The sequence below is a fragment of the Pimephales promelas genome, chromosome 10 (assembly GCF_988280905.1).
Source record: "Pimephales promelas chromosome 10, fPimPro1.hap1.1, whole genome shotgun sequence".
In the NCBI taxonomy this organism is placed as follows: domain Eukaryota; kingdom Metazoa; phylum Chordata; class Actinopteri; order Cypriniformes; family Leuciscidae; genus Pimephales; species Pimephales promelas.
The window spans coordinates 38,040,072-38,061,204 of NC_142778.1; the positions used below are offsets into that span (position 1 = coordinate 38,040,072).

A 21,133-nucleotide genomic window follows, 5' to 3' on the forward strand; every position below is an offset into this window, starting at 1 on the left:
CTTTAGCCAATGAAATTACAGCACTGTACAATCAGCCGCGATTCCCGCGAAAGTAAGGAAAACTGCGGAAATTGCACAAGTAACGTAGAAGAAGAAGACGACTTCAAGGATAGAAGATTGAAGACAGAAGACGGGTTGGAAATCATAACATTTTTACAAACACCGACCTCTGCATCCATCAGGTAAGCTAGGCATGGTTTTCATGGTGAGTTTATTTCGGCGTTATAGTTTATCGTGATGTTTGTGGCTGCAATTTAGCTAATGTTAGCGGCATAATATTACTATTAGCAGTTAGCTTAACCTAATAACATGTCACCACGGACATTACAGCGGGGCAGAGACGGGGTGCAGTGAAGTGTCGTTAAAAGTAGAGTTGGTTGTGAATTGTGAGGTTTTTATGGTGAGTTCATATTTTGGCGTTACATCGTGATGTTTGCTACCTCGTTTAGCTGCCATGTAGCTAACTTTAGCGACATAATATTAGCTGTTGGCATAATAACGTCACCACGGACATGACAGCGGGACAGAGACGGGGTGCAGTGAAATCGTGTCGTTAAAGGTAGAATCGGTTGTGAATTGTAAACAAGACAGGGCAGGACTCGCTAATGGAGGTTAGCCAGAAGCTAACGCAGGACTGAAGCTAATGTACGGTGCCGTTTTGGAATAACATCCTACCCGCAGGTGGTTCGTTAGAGCAGGACAGTTGAGAGAAAATAATATAATTTTTTTTCCAAATTTACTTTGCAAAAGTTTTAGATTGGTAAGATTTTTTATGTTTTTTAAAAGAAGTCTCTTCTGCTCACCAAGGCTGCTATTATTTGATAAAAAATAGTAATATTGTGAAATATTACAATTTAAAACAGCAGTTTTCTATGTGAATATATAGTCAAGTGTAATTTATTCCTGTGATCAAAGCTGAATTTACAGCATCATCAGCAACAGTTTTTTTTTTTTTTTTTACATTTTTATTTCAGGATTCTTTGATGAATAGAAAGTGTAAATGAACAGAATTGATCTGAAATGGAAAGCTTTTGTAACATTAATCACTACCATTCAAAAGTTTGGGGTCAGTAAGAATTTATTTTTTTTATTTTTGGGGGAAAGAAATGAGAAAATACTTGTGTTCATCAAGCATGAGTTAAATTGATCAAATGTTACAGTAAAGACATTTATAATGTTAGAAAAGATTATATTTTAAATAAATGCTGTTCTTTTGAACGTTCTGTTCATCATAGAATTTTGGGGTGAAATGGTACACGACTGTTTTCAACGTTGAAAATAATAATTTGTTTTTTGAGCATAAAATCAGCATATTAGAATGATTTCTGAAGGATCATGTGACACTGAAAACTGATGTGTAATCAGCAACAGTAATGATGTTGAAAATTCAGCTTTCAAATTACATTTTAAAATATATAAAAATAGAAAACAGTCATTTTAAATTGTCATAATATTTCACAATATTACCGTTTGTTTTTTTAATTTTCATCAAATAAAGCAGCCTTGGTGAGCAGAAGAGACTTCATTTAAAAACATAAAAAATCTTACTGATCTAAAACTTTTGACTGGTAGACAGTGTATATATATATATATATATATATATATATATATATATATATATATTTCACCAAGCTTTTTGTCTGGGTGGTACCGGCCTACCCTGGACCCCGTCCCCCCCATAACCATCCATGCGCGTATGTATGAGGAAGGATGTGATGCTGTCAGTCAATGGTCATGTGGCAACGCCGCCATGCTGCTGTACCAGAAGTTAAGTTTGACAGCCCTAGTTTAAATTGATTACTGAGTGTCTGTGCAGCATAACATGGTTATCATCTAACAAGTTAACTTCTCAGTTTCAACAGGCTCGGTCAGCTTTCATTGTGCATATTTCAGAATTTGCATATTTCATTAGCCCGTGTTTGATGTTAAACAATATGCATCCTGCAATAGCAAAGCTACACAGCTGTTGCAATGTTTGTATGAATGTCTGTTTATTTATTTATTTTTCACAATAGAATACCTTTTTGTGAGATTTGCCTTAACTAACTACGAATTACAATTATTTTCACAGAGCCATTATGTCCATAAGGAGGAGGAGGAAAAAGCCTATAGACGATGCAAAGACATACATTCTGTCTTGCACTGACAAGGATGGGTTTATGCCGAAATTCATTGACCATTACAAAGGTAAGTTGCAGAAGATTCATTGACACAACTTGTGCATTTCAGAAGCAAAAAAAGTATTGTTGTTGATGTAATGACCAGGTACAGTTTTTGCCTTTGTCAAAGACAGACAGTGATCGAAGTGAGTGTGATAATTTACAGCCCAGGCAAGATTGTCAGAGTGCTTTGTCAGAATATTCTACTGAAGTGTCAGGATGATGCCTATTGCTGTGGTAGACTAGCTGCAGTTTAGAGTTTAAGGCAAATTTTCATCTTGATTGATCCCAAATGATAAAATGATTAGCACAGACACCTAATGTTAAGCCAGTGGGAAAGGTTGTAGGAACCGCGTTATTAAAAATGAATTTAATCGACTGGTCCCTGACAGTTTGGTCCGTTCTTAATCTGTGATCATTGTCTGCAGGTAATACACTGACTAGACGCAAGAACCTCATCCTCACTTTGAAAATACTGTAGTATCTCTTTTTGAGTCCCAGAATGAAATGTTTAATTATTATATATTATTGTAGGAAGAGGAGTGTTTGCCACACAACCCATTGAACCCGGGGACTTCGTGTTGGAGTACAGGGGTAAACTCCTCACACAGGAGGAAAGCAAGTCAAGAAAATACTCAGAGATTGAAAGCACATTTCTCTTTGACTTTCAGTGGCAGAATCATCACTTATGGTAAACATTGAAAGATGGATGTTTTTTTATTGATTTATAGAAATTACGAGTTAACTCTGAAACAAGGGTTTAATACTTGATGAATGAATTAAGCACAAATACTCTTAAATTCTTTTAAAAATAACTCTTTCAATAAAACTTTTAAAAAGATGTAAAACTGTTACCATTTTTCTGATACTTTTCAGCCTGGATGCATCGCAAGACGATTTTTCTCTAGGACGTTTGGTCAACGACAACCACCAAAATCCGAATTGCGTTATGAAAAAAATCATAGTTGACAACAAACCACATTTGTGCCTATTTTCTCTGAAGAAAATAGAAATAGGAGATGAAATTGATTACAACTATGGTGATTCAAAATGGCCTTGGCGCAGTAAGGTGAGTTGGTTAGATTAAGTTTAGAGTTTTCTTTTTTTTTTTGCAAAAGCAAATTTTGTATTTCTCCAATATTAACCATGTGTCCAATATTACTCTTGACTGTCTATGGAAATGCATTTAATATTTGGTCTTTGATGTGTTTTTAAAATGAGTTCTTCTTTATCTGCAATCCAGTTGAAAAAAACCCAAGCTCCTGCTGCCGCAGTAGAGAATGAGACCAGCCCTGTTCCTCAGATGCTAAATGATGGACCAAACCCAGATCAGACCTGCTCAGAGGTAAAAGTACTTTCAAACACTTCATCTATACTGACATGTATGTGGCGTTCTATTACTAAAGTGGACCAATGCTTATGTGGCTTTATATGGGCTGTTAAAGGCCAGGTAATGTCACACACACCGTCATGTTTCCAGTCATGTCCTTATGGGGTCCTTCCTTCCATCATACACTTGTTTCTCTAGTCTCTCCTTTACACACTCACATGTCTGTAGTCAGACCCTTGTGGGGCCCTTCCGTCCAGTTCTTACTGTAAGTGTTTTTAATGCACTATAGCAACACCTGACAAGACCTCAACTATGATTTTAACATTCATAATTGCATACTGTATCTGAGCTGTTAGATGTTTTAAAGAAATATTTTCATTTCATCCCCTGCAAACTCCTTGAATAGACGTGAGCTGCTTTTTAGTCCACAAAGTTCAGTGCTGTTTCACCATTAGATGACTGTATTAGCCTGTGAATGTCTCTTCATACAGTTCTGAGTCTCTGTCTGTCTATTTCAGGTGAAAGGCCTTCAGACTCCTGCTGCCGCAGTAGAGAATGAGACCAGCCCTGTTCTTCAGATGCTAAATGATGGACCAAACCCAGATCAGACCTGCTCAGAGGTAAAAGTACTTTCAAACACTTCATCTATGCTGACATGTATGTGGCGTTCTATTACTAAAGTGGACCAATGCTTATGTGGCTTTATATTGGCTGTTAAAGGCCAGGTAATGTCACACACACCGTCATGTTTCCAGTCATGTCCTTATGGGGTCCTTCCTTCCATCTTCCAAATACACTTGTTTCTCTAGTCTCTCCTTTACACACTCGTATGTCTTTAGTCAGACCCTTGTGGGGCCCTTCCGTCCAGTTCTTACTGTAAGTGCTTTTAATGCACTAAAGCAACACCTGACAAGACCTCAACTATGATTTTAACATTCATAATTGTATACTGTATCTGAGCTGTTAGATGTTTTAAGGAAATATTTTCATTTGATCCACTCTAAACTCCTGGAATAGACGTGAGCTGCTTTTTAGTCCACAAAGTTCAGTGCTGTTTCACCATTAGATGACTGTATTAGCCTGTGAATGTCTCTTCATACAGTTCTGAGTCTCTGTCTGTCTATTTCAGGTGAAAGGCCTTCAGACTCCTGCTGCAGCAGTAGAGAATGAGACCAGCCCTGTTCTTCAGATGCTAAATGATGGACCAAACCCAGATCAGACCTGCTCAGAGGTAAAAGTACTTTCAAACACTTAATCTATACTGACATGTATGTGGCGTTCTATTACTAAAGTGGACCAATGCTTATGTGGCTTTATATTGGCTGTTAAAGGCCAGGTAATGTCACACACACCGTCATGTTTCCAGTCATGTCCTTATGGGGTCCTTCCTTCCATCTTCCAAATACACTTGTTTCTCTAGTCTCTCCTTTACACACTCGTATGTCTTTAGTCAGACCCTTGTGGGGCCCTTCCGTCCAGTTCTTACTGTAAGTGTTTTTAATGCACTATAGCAACACCTGACAAGACCTCAACTATGATTTTAACATTTATAATTGTATACTGTATCTGAGCTGTTAGATGTTTTAAGGAAATATTTTCATTTGATCCACTCTAAACTCCTTGAATAGACGTGAGCTGCTTTTTAGTCCACAAAGTTCAGTGCTGTTTCACCATTAGATGACTGTATTAGCCTGTGAATGTCTCTTCATACAGTTCTGAGTCTCTGTCTGTCTATTTCAGGTGAAAGGCCTTCAGACTCCTGATGCAGCTGAAGAGAATGAGACCAGCCCTGTTCTTCAGATGCTAAATGATGGACCAAACCCAGATCAGACCTGCTCAGAGGTAAAAGTACTTTCAAACACTTCATCTATGCTGACATGTATGTGGTTGTGTTCTATTACTAAAGTGGACCAATGCTTATGTGGCTTTATATGGGCTGTTAAAGGCCAGGTAATGTCACACACACCGTCATGTTTCCAGTCATGTCCTTATGGGGTCCTTCCTTCCATCATACACTTGTTTCTCTAGTCTCTCCTTTACACACTCACATGTCTGTAGTCAGACCCTTGTGGGGCCCTTCCGTCCAGTTCTTACTGTAAGTGCTTTTAATGCACTATAGCAACACCTGACAAGACCTCAACTATGATTTTAACATTCATAATTGTATACTGTATCTGAGCTGTTAGATGTTTTAAAGAAATATTTTCATTTCATCCCCTGCAAACTCCTTGAATAGACGTGAGCTGCTTTTTAGTCCACAAAGTTCAGTGCTGTTTCACCATTAGATGACTGTATTAGCCTGTGAATGTCTCTTCATACAGTTCTGAGTCTCTGTCTGTCTATTTCAGGTGAAAGGCCTTCAGACTCCTGATGCAGCTGAAGAGAATGAGACCAGCCCTGTTCTTCAGATGCTAAATGATGGACCAAACCCAGATCAGACCTGCTCAGAGGTAAAAGTACTTTCAAACACTTAATCTATACTGACATGTATGTGGCGTTCTATTACTAAAGTGGACCAATGCTTATGTGGCTTTATATTGGCTGTTAAAGGCCAGGTAACGTCACACACACCGTCATGTTTCCAGTCATGTCCTTATGGGGTCCTTCCTTCCATCTTCCAAATACACTTGTTTCTCTAGTCTCTCCTTTACACACTCGTATGTCTGTAGTCAGACCCTTGTGGGGCCCTTCCGTCCAGTTCTTACTGTAAGTGTTTTTAATGCACTATAGCAACACCTGACAAGACCTCAACTATGATTTTAACATTTATAATTGTATACTGTATCTGAGCTGTTAGATGTTTTAAGGAAATATTTTCATTTGATCCACTCTAAACTCCTTGAATAGACGTGAGCTGCTTTTTAGTCCACAAAGTTCAGTGCTGTTTCACCATTAGATGACTGTATTAGCCTGTGAATGTCTCTTCATACAGTTCTGAGTCTCTGTCTGTCTATTTCAGGTGAAAGGCCTTCAGACTCCTGCTGCAGCAGTAGAGAATGAGACCAGCCCTGTTCCTCAGATGCTAAATGATGGACCAAACCCAGATCAGACCTGCTCAGAGGTAAAAGTACTTTCAAACACTTAATCTATACTGACATGTATGTGGTTGTGTTCTATTACTAAAGTGGACCAATGCTTATGTGGCTTTATATGGGCTGTTAAAGGCCAGGTAATGTCACACACACCGTCATGTTTCCAGTCATGTCCTTATGGGGTCCTTCCTTCCATCTTCCAAATACACTTGTTTCTCTAGTCTCTCCTTTACACACTCGTATGTCTTTAGTCAGACCCTTGTGGGGCCCTTCCGTCCAGTTCTTACTGTAAGTGTTTCTAATGCACTATAGCAACACCTGACAAGACTTCAACTATGATTTTAACATTCATAATTGCATACTGTATCTGAGCTGTTAGATGTTTTAAGGAAATATTTTCATTTCATCCCCTGCAAACTCCTTGAATAGACGTGAGCTGCTTTTTAGTCCACAAAGTTCAGTGCTGTTTCACCATTAGATGACTGTATTAGCCTGTGAATGTCTCTTCATACAGTTCTGAGTCTCTTCTTGTCTGTCTATTTCAGGTGAAAGGCCTTCAGACTCCTGCTGCAGCAGTAGAGAATGAGACCAGCCCTGTTCCTCAGATGCTAAATGATGGACCAAACCCAGATCAGACCTGCTCAGAGGTAAAAGTACTTTCAAACACTTCATCTATACTGACATGTATGTGGCGTTCTATTACTAAAGTGGACCAATGCTTATGTTGCTTTATATTGGCTGTTAAAGGCCAGGTAACGTCACACACTTTGCATTAAAAGTGTCATAATTTACCGAATGACACTTAATGACAAAAGTCATAAACATTCATAAAGACTACTTCATGTTCATGACAGGTGTTATGTCAAGTTTATGACAGTGTTATGTCAGTCTTATGCACACCATTTCAAATAAAGTGTTACCAACGTGGGGATCCAAATGGTCTTCCTCAGGCAACTATATGATAGTATTGTAATACTTCAGTATAACTGTACTCTGATTTTAACATTTATAATTCTACACTGTCTAAAAGGGTTGGTGTTCACATTTCTGGATTTAGATTTTTAGTCAGACCATGCCATGTTTCTTTGGCCAACCTTTCTAATTCCATACTTAATACATTTTTGTTTATTTTTTAGGTATTTACTGTCCAAGGATTTTCACTGGTTGATTATCCAGATAGTGATGAAACTGATGAGGATGGTATGGAAAACGAACCTCCCACCCCACACCTGGATGTTATTATAGGGCAGAATGATATTGGCCCAGATGTTTCAGATCATTTGTACAATTCAGATGAAACTGTTGTGAAAGAAACTTGTGATGAGGCTTCTTCAAGCAACCATTCCAACAATGAATCGGATGATGAACTTGTTCCACGGCTGAGACGCACAAAAAGCATTCTGGTATGCCCCGAAACACATTTTAACAATATAATTAACTTGCTTATGTGATAATTTTTGTGCCACTAGTAAGTGAATTTGAATTATTTTATATTTGAATGGGAATCATTTACTTTGAACCTGAATCGATTATTTTGAACAATTGCTTTTAAAATCTGAATTTAAATGGACTCATTTGAAATTGAATCTATTGGACTGGCATAAACACCTGCAGGAGTGATGTCCAGTGATCAGCGCTCAGGTGTGTTTAAAAAAAAAAAAAAGATACAACGTGCCTAGTGGCCGGTCTCTGTTGCCAAAATCTGGTTGAGTCCTCCGCCTCACCTGGTGCATTAAATTATCAATTAAATAGAGTTCACCAACAATCGATCAGTAATCATTTATTAGAGAAGCTCAACTCTTCTTTTCTTTTCTGACTAATTGCTGATTTTTAATTGATAGGGAGACAATTGTGAGGTGAGGAAGACACTTTGGAAAATTATTGACTAATCTCTCCCTCTCTCTGGAGTAGTTCCATGTCTACAGGAATGACACTATATTATTATGATGAATCATTCTTGTGAAGTCATTAATTTTAACAATTAAATGGATGAAAACTGAAATGTTACTCTTTTTTTTTTATATATATATATATATATTTGTCAACGTTTACTTCACCTGGAAGGCAGTTTGGACATGGGCCTCAGCAGGTTGATGGAGGGGTAATATTGGTCAATAATTTTCATAGGTGTCTAGCTCACCTGACAACCCCTGAATGGTCTCCCTATCAATTAAAAATACAGCAATCATACAACAAAACATCTCCATGTCTCCCTTTTTGCAGATGGATAGAGTACAAGATTTTACACACGGTCTCCATGATTCAAGTAGTGACAGTGCAGAGGAGACTCCTTTTTTTAATCCTGAAAGGGTTTCACAGAAGCTGAGAAGAAGGTCTTGCCGTCCCGTAAGTCTTTTTTTTTTTTTTTGGCTGGGGCTGGTCTAGGGATGGGGCTAGGGCTGGTCTAGGGCTGGGGCTAGGGATGGGGCTGGTCTAGGGCTGGGGCTAGGGCTGGGGCTAGGGATGGGGCTAGGGCTGGTCTAGGGCTGGGGCTAGGGCTGGAGCTAGGGCTGGGGCTGGGGCTGGTCTAGGGCTGGTCTAGGGCTGGGGCTAGGGCTGGTCTAGGGCTGGGTTGGGCTGGGGCTAGGGCTGGTCTGGGGCTAGGGCTGGTCTAGGGCTGGGCAGTTGCTCTTGCTAGTGAGTCTAATGGGGATTCTTCTAATTTAAAAATGTACTTGTATTGAAAATGGTCCATACAGATTTTTCTTCATTTAGTATCCTGACCCTGTTCAATCAGTATACTCAGGTTTTTATATGTAATTTTGAAAAAATAGGTATTAACAGATTTGTGTTTGTTTTTAAAGATTCAGATGAATCTCGTGGAATCAGATGACTCAAACTTAGGTAGCGAAGAGGAGTATATTCCAAATCCCAGGGATGAAAGCACAGAAAGTGATAGCAGTATGGAATTAACCCTGGAAAAGGAAAAAAAGAAGAAAGGTGCATCATCCGGTAAGAGCAAGTTTAAGCCCAGAGAAAGAAGTAGATCCTCCCGAGAGAGTGGAAGCGAGTCCTCCAGACAGAGCAAGTCTAAGCCCGGGGAAAGTGGAAGTAGATCCTCACGAAAGAGTGGAAGCGAGTCCTCCAGACAGAGCAAGTCTAAGTCCATGGAGAGTGGAAGTAGATCCTCCCGAGAGAGTGGAAGCGAGTCCTCCAGACAGAGCAAGTCTAAGTCCATGGAGAGTGGAAGTAGATCCTCACGAAAGAGTGGAAGCGAGTCCTCCAGACAGAGCAAGTCTAAGCCCGGGGAAAGTGGAAGTAGATCCTCACGAAAGAGTGGAAGCGAGTCCTCCAGACAGAGCAAGTCTAAGCCCGGGGAAAGTGGAAGTAGATCCTCCCGAGAGAGTGGAAGCGAGTCCTCCAGACAGAGCAAGTCTAACGCCCGTTTCACACATACTCCGTTTGCAGTGCGTATGCGGTGAGTGTTGCGGTGCGTATCCGGTACAGGAGCCGCACGCGCTAAAGTGCTTTCACATATGCTGCGTTTGCAGTGCGTGAGCTGTACCACAAACACTCGCTATTTTTATTTCAAAATCAGAAGTTATGTAGCAATAGTGTGACCAGTGACCAACAGTCCTGTTATCCCAGTCCTGTTTTCATGTCCTTCCTGGCCGTTTTTTATAAAGTGATGTCCTGGTTTTCAAAAAAACAAAAACAAAAAAAAAACCGCTGGAAAAGATCAGCTTTATAGCAATAGGAGATGAGCAGACAAGGAGGATGAGGAGGAAAAACAGGATAAAGAGGAAGGAAACTAGTCGTTTTTGTACGTTTGTGAGAGGTATTTTTGTTCAATTTGAAGGTATTTCTTTTAGTTAATTAATATTGATATATTTATTTTTCTAATACAGAAGAGACATTATTTTTTTAATCATTATTTCATTCATTATTTTTTAAACCAACCTGTCATAATAAGTATCCTCTGAGAAGCCTAGGCTATCTGATTTTGTGTCTTAATATAACAATTTTCTATCCACAGAGGGGGCATAGCCTATTTTAATTGTATTGAAATTAATAAGGCATCTTTGAGTAAACTTCGAGTAGCCTATCATTTGTTTTCTGGGCCATGTGTCCTGGTTTTTGGTAATCAAAATATGTTCACCATATGCAGTAACTTTTTTTAAAATAAAAGTTTTGCCATGGCTTTGCGATTCTTTTACAAACTTGAATGGACGCATGCTCGTTTAAACACGATTTAAACAACGAATGCATACAATTCCATGCAATTACTTGTATATTAAGATGTCTTAAAGTAAAAATATGAAACAATTAAATACCTTTATGGAGAGATTACTACATTTTATTGAATTAAATGCATTTATGGTGAAACTACTACATTTCGAGGTCAATCTGAGTTCATTTTGACCACGAACCGTGCGCTGTCACTTTATTTCTGCGTTTGCAGCACAGCAGAAATAGACTCGGTACGGAAACGATCTCTGCACTGCTGTATACGCACCGCAACTGGAACGGATCGACGGACTGCATCCGCGTACAGTGTGAAAGCTCTAACCTGTTAACATGGGTACGGAAAAAAATACGGACCGCATACGCACTGCAAACGGAGTATGTGTGAAACGGGCGTGTTTCACACATACTCCGTTTGCAGTGCGTATGCGGTCCGTATTTTTTTCCGTACCCATGTTAACAGGTTAGAGCTTTCACACTGCACGCGGATGCAGTCCGTCGATCCGTTCCAGTTGCGGTGCGTATACAGCAGTGCAGAGATCGTTTCCGTACCGAGTCTATTTCTGCTGTGCTGCAAACGCAGAAATAAAGTGACAGCGCACGGTTCGTGGTCAAAATGAACTCAGATTGACCTCGAAATGTAGTAGTTTCACCATAAATGCATTTAATTCAATAAAATGTAGTAATCTCTCCATAAAGGTATTTAATTGTTTCATATTTTTACTTTAAGACATCTTAATATACAAGTAATGCATGGAATTGTATGCATTCGTTGTTTAAATCGTGTTTAAACGAGCATGCGTCCATTCAAGTTTGTAAAAGAGAATCGCAAAGCCATGGCAAAACTTTTATTTTAAAAAAAGTTACTGCATATGGTGAACATATTTTGATTACCAAAAACCAGGACACATGGCCCAGAAAACAAATGATACTCGAAGTTTACTCAAAGATGCCTTATTAATTTCAAAACAATTAAAATAGGCTATGCCCCCTCTGTGGATATAGAAAATTGTTGTATTAAGACAAAAAATCAGATAGCCTATAGGCTTCTCAGAGGATACTCAACATGTTTTATTATGACAGGTTGGTTTAAAAAATAATGAATGAAATAATGATTAAAAAATAATGTCTCTTCTGTATTAGAAAAATAAATATCAATATTAATTAACTAAAAGAAATACCGTTAAATTGAACAAAAATACCTCTCACAAACGTACAAAAACGACTAGTTTCCTTCCTCTTTATCCTGTTTTTCCTCCTCATCCTCCTTGTCTGCTCATCTCCTATTGCTATAAAGCTGATCTTTTCCAGCGTTTTTTTTTTTTTTTTTTTTTTTTTTTGAAAACCAGGACATCACTTTATAAAAAACGGCCAGGACAGAACGTGAAAACAGGACTGGGATAACAGGACTGTTGGTCACTGGTCACGCTATTGCTGCATAACTTCTGATTTTGAAATAAAAATAGCGAGTGTTTGTGGTACAGCTCACGCACTGCAAACGCAGCATATGTGAAAGCACTTTAGCGCGTGCGGCTCCTGTACCGGATACGCACCGCAACACTCACCGCATACGCACTGCAAACGGAGTATGTGTGAAACGGGCGTAAGTCCATGGAGAGTGGAAGTAGATCCTCCCGAGAGAGTGGAAGCGAGTCCTCTAGTCATAGCCAATTTGACTTTAGCCAGAGAAGACTTTTGGAAAGATGTCATGATCCCACACAAAGATTTCCAAATAGCAGAGTTGATGGGAATGAAAAGGAAATCGCAACATTTTCTGAAAACAGTGTTTCAGTGCCCCTGGAAGAAGAGCAGTACATGATTGTCAGTCCAACTTTAAAGAAAGATGACGGATCCAGAAGCTATAACAAGAAACATTTCTGCTTTTATTGCAAGAAGTTTGTCCAGAAAATGTCAAGACACTTATGGCGTAAACACCAAGATGAATCGGATGTTGCGAAAGCATTCAGTTTACCAAAAAACTCAAAGGAAAGAAAACTACAATTGGACTACATACGAAATAAGGGAAACTTCGAGCACAACAGTCATGTTTTGGAAAAAAAAAAAGGAAAACTAATCCCATGTAAACAACCAGTAAAAAAGTCAGACGGACATAAATTTGCACATTGCATTCATTGCTATGGGCTGTTCTCAAGAAGAGCGATGTGGCGGCATTTCAAGGTCTGCAGCTTCAAACCCAAAAATGCTAAACCTGGTAAAAATAGAGTTCAGGCATTATGTGCTTTCGCTGAACCTTCTCCATCAGAATATACAGATGCGTATTGGAAGTTCTTGAGTGTAATGATTCAGGACGAGATCACAGTTGCAATTAAAGGAGACAACTGCATCCTCAATTATGGGTTCAGGTTGTTCAAAAAGAATGAGAAGATAGTCAGTCAACACCAGTATATACGCCAAAAACTGCGAGAACTTGGCAGGCTTTTATTGGAAGCTAAAAAAATCACACGTGTGAGGACCATTCAAGAACTCATCAAACCTGAACAGTACTCACAGGTTGTCAGAGCTGCAAAGAACCTATCTGGATTCAGTGAGGAAACTGGGATATACCAATGTCCATCTCTTGCACGCAAGGTAGGACACAGCCTGCATTCGTTGGCTATGTTTATCAAGTCCGAAGGACTGAAAAAGAGAGATAAGGAAACCATTAAAGATGCTGAGGAGTTCGCACAGTTGTATTTAGAGAGTTGGAGGTTTGATATTGCAGGCCAGGCATTAACCCAGCTTAACCGGGCCAAATGGAATGCACCGCAACTTTTACCTCTTACACAAGATATCCAAAAGCTACATTGCTATCTAGAAGAAAAACAGCAGCAACATCTCAAAGATTTAAAAGAACATCATTCATCCACAAATTGGAAGGAACTTGCAAAAGTAACGTTGACTCAAGTTATGCTTTTTAATCGGCGGAGAGCAGGTGAAGTGTCCCGAATGCACCTGTCTGCATACTTATCGAAAGACACATCAGAGGAACAGGGAGATGTAAATTTGGCCCTCACACCGCTTGAGCAGAAGCTCTGCAGGCATTTCGTGCGAATAGCAATTGTTGGAAAAAGAGGAAGGAAGGTTCCAGTTCTTCTAACCCCATTAATGAGAGAATCACTTGATGCTCTTACTGAGTGCAGAGAAGTATGTGGGGTGCTGAAGGACAATGAATATCTGTTTGCATTGCCACAATCTGCCCATTACCTCAGGGCTTGTGACTGCATGAGGCAATTTGTCAGTGAATGCGGTGACATAAAAAATCCTCAAGCGCTAAAATCAATTCAACTGAGGAAACATATTGCTACCCTGTCTACTGTTTTGAACCTCAAAACCACCGAGCTCGACCAGTTGGCAGACTTCCTCGGTCATAATATCGCTGTTCACAGGAAACACTACAGGCTCCCAGAAAGCACCCTCCAATTAGCCAAAGTGAGTAAAGTCCTCCTCGCAATGGAACAAGGACGCCTAGGAGATTACAAAGGAAAGAGCCTCGATGAAATACAAGTCGATGTGAATGGTAATTAACTTTATATTCCTGAAGGCACAATATATGACATTTAGTCTTCCGCATTCAGAAAACAACTATTTGCAATGTAAAGCATAGGGCAGTAATAGTGACGGGATGAGAGATAATACTACTGTTGTATACTCTTGCAGATTGCCCATAGTTTCAGCTTTCCAATCTCAATTTTTTATCAATTATCATTTTAGAGACCATTGACATGGAGGGACCTTTAGCTGAGGATATTGAAGGTATGTGTATACGATGTTCCTAAATTGATTCTAAATGATCCGTTTTAGATATTTTGTGTATTCATGAGTTATTTCCCTCTCCAGATGTCGGTATGCTAAGAGATGATGGGTCAGACGATGAGCTCATATCATCCACGCAAGAATGTACCTCCACATCACAAAGTCAAAACCAGAGAGTGTCTTCAACCGGTGAGCTTGAACGCAATTCTTACCTTTCCTTTCGTGCATTTCACACGGCACTTGGCAAAAAATTGAACATCAACAACTCCATCTCCCTTCTTTGTCCTACCCACCTCTTTCTCCTGCAACTCTGTCAGGAGACCTGTCTGATGCAGAGGCTGCACAATCAGTCAAACACAACCCCAGTTTTAAAACTGAACACTGCTTCAGTACTGCCTGAAATTACAAGTAGCATTTCATTTTGTGGTTAGCGTGAACCCACCTATTGCTTATAGGTTGCTCTAATCTCTCGGCACGGACTTCATACAGGGATAGCACAACTACTCCAACACGTCCCTGTCACTACAGAACATCTGAAATGAGCTGGATAAGGTGATGCAGGACAATTCCCTGAGCACATTATCCAAGTCTGGTTCATGGCAGCAAACAGACTCCACGGTTGATCGCAGTGACTGCACTTGCACTGCAAAGGATTGCCGACCCTCTCCTCCGGAGCCACTGCAGCTCCCTCAACTTCCGCAAAAAACGGGTCTCTCAACTCTCCTCCTCATCACTGGCTCAAACGCACATGCCATCGGGTTAGATGACATCAAATAAACTCGTACAGCCGTGTCGTCTTGACATGTTACCTCCTCATCTGCGTACTCGTACTCGACTCGCTGTAACTTTGTACTCGTACATAGTTGAGGAGGACAAATGTTTGAGGAGCCGTGCAATCCCTGCGTGAAGTCTGCGCCGTGAGATTGGAGCAACCTATAAACAGTAGGTGAGGGCACACTAACCTAAACGTTAATGCTACTTGTGATGGTAACTACAGTCGCTCTCTGTCTGATGAAATCAGTTCATCTTATATTGTCCAACATACAATCTTTACAGCGCGCAGCTACTTCAGCACTAGTGGACTGCGTGGGAACGGTCTGTCGTCCGTATACTATATGAGGAAATGTACTGCTTGAGGGCCGCTATCCTTTAGGTCTTAGATGTTTCCCTGCTGCAACACACCTGATTCATTTTGCAGAGCTTGGCAACAAGCTGTTTGATCTATTTAATTTGAATCAGGTGTGTTGAAGCAGGGAAACACCTCAGACCTGCAGAATAGTGGCCCTTGAGGACTGGAGTTGCTCATCCCTGGGCTAACATGAAAACTAATATTTTCACGTCACTAGTCACTTGAGAAGAATTTAGGACGATAGGAGATGGGATGAAATAAACAGTGTCTCTGTAAGGGACACAAATCCCATATACTGACTTCTTGTTAAGTGCCTCGAGACGACATCTGTTGTGAATCAGGGCTATATAAATAAACTGAATTATTTTATAAAATAACACAACCACTGTACTGACGGCTATTACGTATTTCATGTTGTGTATACTACAATAAAGTTATTTCTTTGTCCAGATGTCAGTATGCCAAGAGAAGAGGGGTCAGAAGATGAGGTCAGCGTGTCATCCCTGCAAGAATGTCCCTCCACATCACAAGTCCAAAACCGGAGTGTGTCTGCAAAAAAGAGAGGTAAGCTTTGGGGCTTGCTCTCTCTTTTGGGCCAGAGTTGCTCATTTATTTTTTAAGGTCTTTTACTTTGCTTCCTTGACTCAACACTTTAAATATTTAAATATTTTTAATATCCCTCCTTACTGTCCGGTGCCAGGGTTGGGGAAAGACTGCCATTATCACCTTTATATCAATAAGAAGTCTGTTATATTAAAGAAAAAAAAAATCTTTAACACTTTATGGAGTTATTCAGGAAAAATGCTTGTATTTCCTCCAACGACAGAGGTGTACAGTGACCAGTTGAAAAACTCCAACAACCTCCCATCACCTTAAATACCTCCTAACTGCTAGTGTTCCTTCATCCAAGTCTCAAACCAGTGTATAAAATGAATAATAATCTCAGTCATGTTATTATGAAGAGTTGTTTATTCCAACAAATAAGAACTTTATTTATTTACATTGTTAACAGTGCAACGTCTGCAGTGTTCTCTCTTCTCTATAGTGGTAATCCCAGAAACGGTTCCTGTCCTCTGAAAAACAGAGGCGGACATCACACTTGCTGCTTTGGGTATTGGTGTACCCTTTACTGCAACATCTGCAGAGCCCTCTCTTTGTCTTCAGGGGGAAATGTCCAGTTTGGTCCATGCGCACGTCCATGGGCGGTGGTTTGCGTGACTTTTTAGAAGAGGGAGCCTTTGGACTTCCATCATCCATGTGTGGTCTCTTTCCACCATTCAGAGGGCTCCTGTCTCTGGGCTCTTGTTGGCTGAAAATGGCCGTCCTCTCTTTGGCGTTTTCAGTGTTCTGTCCACCAGATTAGAATCTAAAGAACAAATGTCTCAATTTATGTACATCTCAAATACCAGTCTGATTTTTCACGAACAAGGTAAATAGCACAAATAGATCATTACCGGAATGAGAGAGGAAGCCAGCTGTGCTTGGAACTTTCTCATGTTCAGTATCTCCTTCTTTGGCATCCTGAGAGCATAGGCTGTGCTGCTTGTAGAGGAGCCAGGCGTTGACCACAGTAAGGGTGATTGTGTGCCAGAAGATGCTCATGTACCACCACCAGGATTTCAGTGCATACTTGTGATTTGCTGTAATTGAGTCCAACAGATCCACACCTCCCATGTATTTATTGTAGATGCCCACAATGGAAGCCTTTCTAACGTCAATGTAGGTTTTGGCGGCTTTGTCCCAGTCTTGAATCTCCTGAACAGGTCCTGGTCCAGCGAAGGATGACACAAGTGTCACCGCCCTGTTGTCGTACCATTTGACAGCACAGATGTTGTTTCCCCACCACTCTGTGGTCAAAGCTTCCTCTGCCCTTCTTCTTCAAGCTCTTCGCATGTAAAGATTACTGTTCGGTAGATGCATTTGCCTGGCTGTTCACAGATAATGTATTCCTTCCTCAAGGAGCTTCACTACCAGTGGAATGGAGGTGAAGTGGTTGTCTGCCTAGATCTTGTTGTGTTGACCCTTTGGAAATGTGGAGGCAAGCTTCATTACAACACCACCTGACAATCCAAGTTTAGATTTGACTCGTACTTCATTGTTGCTCCCTTGGTAAACATCAAAGTCAAGCATCATGCTAGAGATTTCAGCTTTCACCCATACTTCAAAGCCCCATGAGCGTAGATTACCTTGCATATACTTCTTGATGCCGCTGAACTTCCTGTTGAAGGGGATCATCATCTTGTCCATGGAATGTGCTTTTCTGGTACCATCTGCAGGCAGTTTTGAATTAAGCTGTGGTCTGAGTTTCCAGAGTTTGTCCCTCTTGTCAGTCTCTGGCAAGGTTAAATTGTTTACAAAATGTAATGTTCCATCCTCAGGTACATGCCCAATGCTGCCTGTATTTCTTTTGTATTAGTGTTGACTGATCTTTCGTCATTTTGAAAGCTGTACTAGGCTTGCCGCGATAGACGGTGTTGACGGTGTTACCGGTTTTAAGCCCCATCACCGGTGACATCACTTTCCCACCGTGACACCGCGATGTCTTGACTTTTTTTTTTAAAGTATTCGTTTTTGCTAAAATATTTATTTGAATTAATTAAAAATAATAATTTTCAATTATTTAGTTCTGAAGAGAGCATTATAATTAAAAATGAACTGCGCAACGCGTGCCGTCACGTCACAGATCAGCAAGCATCAGGATTCCATTTAGCACGTGTGGAGACGAGAACGAGTCAAATTACAGAAAAGCAAGATAATGGCGGAAGATTTGGTGTCAAAACGCAATGCAAAAGCGCCTGTTTGGCAATATTTTGGCCAATATATATTAATGTTAATAAATGCCAATTTATAGTGTTTTACTTTTTTTTAGAGTGCTGTCATTTATGTAGGCTTTTTAAGTTTTTATTTTATATTCGTCTCTTTTTATTTGGTTTTATCTTATTTAAACTTTGTTTAATTTATTTAGGCCTATTTTGTTTTCTTATTCGTTAATAAACGTTTTTTTTTTTTTTTTGGGCCCACAGTTTGCCGATTTTCACTTTTTTCAGCCTATGCATGGGGTTATTTTTATTCGTTCGTTATGCTAATAAAAGTTCTGTCTATATTTTATTCGTTTATTATTCTAATAAAAGTGCTGTCTAAATAAAAGTTTATTGTCAGCGAGTTGTTTTTTTTTTTTTTGTCCATTCCAGCAATTGACGCTGAATTGCAATTGACGCTTATTTCGAAAGTGAAAGTATGTCATTTATGTAGGCTAAGGTCCGTTTTGAAGTTTTTATTTTATATTCGTCTCTTTTTAATTGGTTTTATCTCATTTAAACTTTGTGTAATTTATTTAGGCCTATTTTATTTTCTTATTCGTTAATAAACGTTTTATGGTTCTTATTTGTTTGGGCCCACATTTTGCCGATTTTCACTTTTTTCAGCCTATGCATGGGGTTATTTTTATTCGTTCGTTATGCTAATAAAAGTCTATAAATAAAAGTTTTATTATCAGCGAGTTGGTTTTTTTTGTCCATTCAAGCAATTGACGCTTATTTCGAAAGTGAAAGTATAACGCGCACGCATTTAAAAGCTATTTAACCCCCCCCCCCCCCCCGCCCTGCCCTCCACGGTGACACCGGGATTACCGGTGTTGTCACACGTCGATTAACCGGTGGGAAATTTTCCTCACCGCGGCAACCCTAAGCTGTACTAATTCGTATTTGTTGCCAGAGCTTGAACCAAATCTTCTGACACAAACTTTTGGATTACATTGTGCACATTGTACCGAGGATTTCTCCTTTGCTGGTGGCATTCTGAAAAGAAATAGATAAAATTGAAACAAATGTACATTTGTATATACAAATAGCACACATGCCTCATTATGACGTGTTCACACTTTGGACTGAAGCAGCCTATTCACACATCTCACCGGTCACATTATACCTAATGGCTCACCTATAGTAGACTGTGATTGTAATCCTTACAGGAATGCATTCACCGTCCAGTTTACAACAAAATCTAACAGTGATGAACATTTACACCTGTGTCAGAACAAAGCACCGCTTGGAGGATTGGCCAGGTGTCTCTTACATAAGAGGACATCTTGGGTCTCAATGGGTCAGACCTGGTTAAATAAAGGTTATTGGCCTAATGATAATAAGCACTTTGACTATAAATTGATGAGAACATTTTGTGCAAACAGAATTTCTTTGTTAGAAAGTCCTGCAGAATGTGATAGCAAATTCTAATGTTTAGATATTGCAATATATCTTTCAACTGTAGTCTCTAATACAGTAAAGAATATGTAATCTGACAAAAAGCTAAAGGGTATAATGTTTAAATCATGTATAATTTGTTGTGAACATTTTCATTTAAGTTCCCCTCAAGATGTTCACCTTAAAGGAGTCATAACCTCGTATTACCTTGGATACCCACGCTCTATTATAGTCTTTCAGGCCCTTCTAAAAAAGAAAAGTGAAAAAAAAAAATAAACACAGAGCTCATATGACCCTTATTTCTGAATGCATTATTGTCTCGCGAGATCTGATGCGATATTTTGGCTGTCGTGGGCGGTAATTTTAATAATGCAAATGAGGGGCGCGTTGATTGGTGGCAGAAAGGAGAGGGCTTGACAACGGCTCTGGACACCGCAGATAACTTCTGCATATCATTCCAAAATAACATCATGGCGCAAGTTGCTCTAGACACTGTAATAAACACAGAAAAACATATTCCAAGCATTTTACTTACTTGAAGATGAATCCAGTCCAGTAAATCAAAGGCATGTTGCTTGATCAGAAAGTTGTTGGATGTGTCATTTCTTGACTTAAGGGTGGGCTTTGTACACAAATCCTGGATTCAATTACGTGGTGGGAATAAAATGTAGGACCCACAGATCATATTGATGTGGAAAACAAACAATTAAAAAAGACAAAGGGGGTTTTGGGGAATAACCACAATTGATGTAATTCTGAAACAGTGGGTCTTACTGGGTTAAGTAAGATAAAAATTTATTTATAAAAGAAAACCTACAATGTTTTGTGTTTTTGCCTACATAGGAAAACAAACGGCCGTCAAAAGAAGCTGGACCCCAGACGAGTGTGCTGCCGTGGACACACATTTGAGGAGATTTATTGTAATGAATCAAGTTCCTGGGAAAGAAGAATGTCAGCGCTGCATTACTGCAGAACCTCAAGCTCTCAGAAATAGAGACTGGAAAGCAGTTAAATATTATGTCAAAAATCGCATTACAGCCCTGAGAAGAAAAGTCTAGTGTGAAAAGCACTGGAACTGAGGTAAAACCAAAAGATTTGAGGTAGGATCTTAAAATTTTAGTCTTTGGTTGTGTTCTGTTGTAACCTTGTTGTAGGGGTTTGCTCAGGTTTTATGGGTGTCCAGTGGCCTTCAAATTTTCATTTTTTTTTTAACACATTTCACAGTTCTTCACAGCACTTATTTAATTTTATTTTTGAATAGATGGATGGATGGATGTTGGATGGATTTTTGAGAGATGGGTGGATGTAGGATAGATGATGCCTGGATGAATGTTGGATGGATGAAT

At 39.6% G+C, this 21,133-nt stretch overlaps 2 protein-coding genes and 1 pseudogene across 7 annotated transcripts in view; all 3 read left to right on the forward strand.

The window, feature by feature from the left end:
* The window catches only part of LOC120468036 (uncharacterized), a 10,115-nt gene extending 46 nt beyond the window's left edge, over window positions 1-10,069 (forward strand). Inside the window, exons 1-14 of one of the 3 annotated variants that reach the window (XM_089116590.1) lie at window positions 1-182; window positions 2,072-2,187; window positions 2,694-2,850; window positions 3,036-3,228; window positions 3,403-3,504; window positions 4,008-4,109; window positions 4,619-4,720; window positions 5,230-5,331; window positions 5,838-5,939; window positions 6,449-6,550; window positions 7,067-7,168; window positions 7,658-7,924; window positions 8,745-8,867; window positions 9,326-10,069. The exon at window positions 1-182 is cut by the window's left edge and continues 46 nt beyond it. In XM_089116590.1, the coding sequence (XP_088972716.1) occupies window positions 10-182; window positions 2,072-2,187; window positions 2,694-2,850; window positions 3,036-3,228; window positions 3,403-3,504; window positions 4,008-4,109; window positions 4,619-4,720; window positions 5,230-5,331; window positions 5,838-5,939; window positions 6,449-6,550; window positions 7,067-7,168; window positions 7,658-7,924; window positions 8,745-8,867; window positions 9,326-9,943 (2,361 nt within the window). In that variant the 5' untranslated portion in view covers window positions 1-9 and the 3' untranslated portion in view covers window positions 9,944-10,069. The remainder of the gene's footprint in view (window positions 183-2,071; window positions 2,188-2,693; window positions 2,851-3,035; window positions 3,229-3,402; window positions 3,505-4,007; window positions 4,110-4,618; window positions 4,721-5,229; window positions 5,332-5,837; window positions 5,940-6,448; window positions 6,551-7,066; window positions 7,169-7,657; window positions 7,925-8,744; window positions 8,868-9,325) is intronic. The other 2 variants (XM_089116591.1, XM_089116592.1) reach the window with 2 other exon arrangements.
* bnc1 (basonuclin zinc finger protein 1) overlaps window positions 1-21,133 on the forward strand; it is a 73,439-nt gene that overhangs the window by 15,940 nt on the left and 36,366 nt on the right. The gene's annotated exons all lie outside the window — the stretch shown is intronic.
* LOC148977453 (uncharacterized) lies at window positions 12,084-20,847 on the forward strand (annotated as a pseudogene). The gene is made up of 5 exons (XR_016145424.1): window positions 12,084-14,223; window positions 14,418-14,459; window positions 14,544-14,648; window positions 16,039-16,152; window positions 20,631-20,847. The product of XR_016145424.1 is annotated as an uncharacterized LOC148977453 (transcript).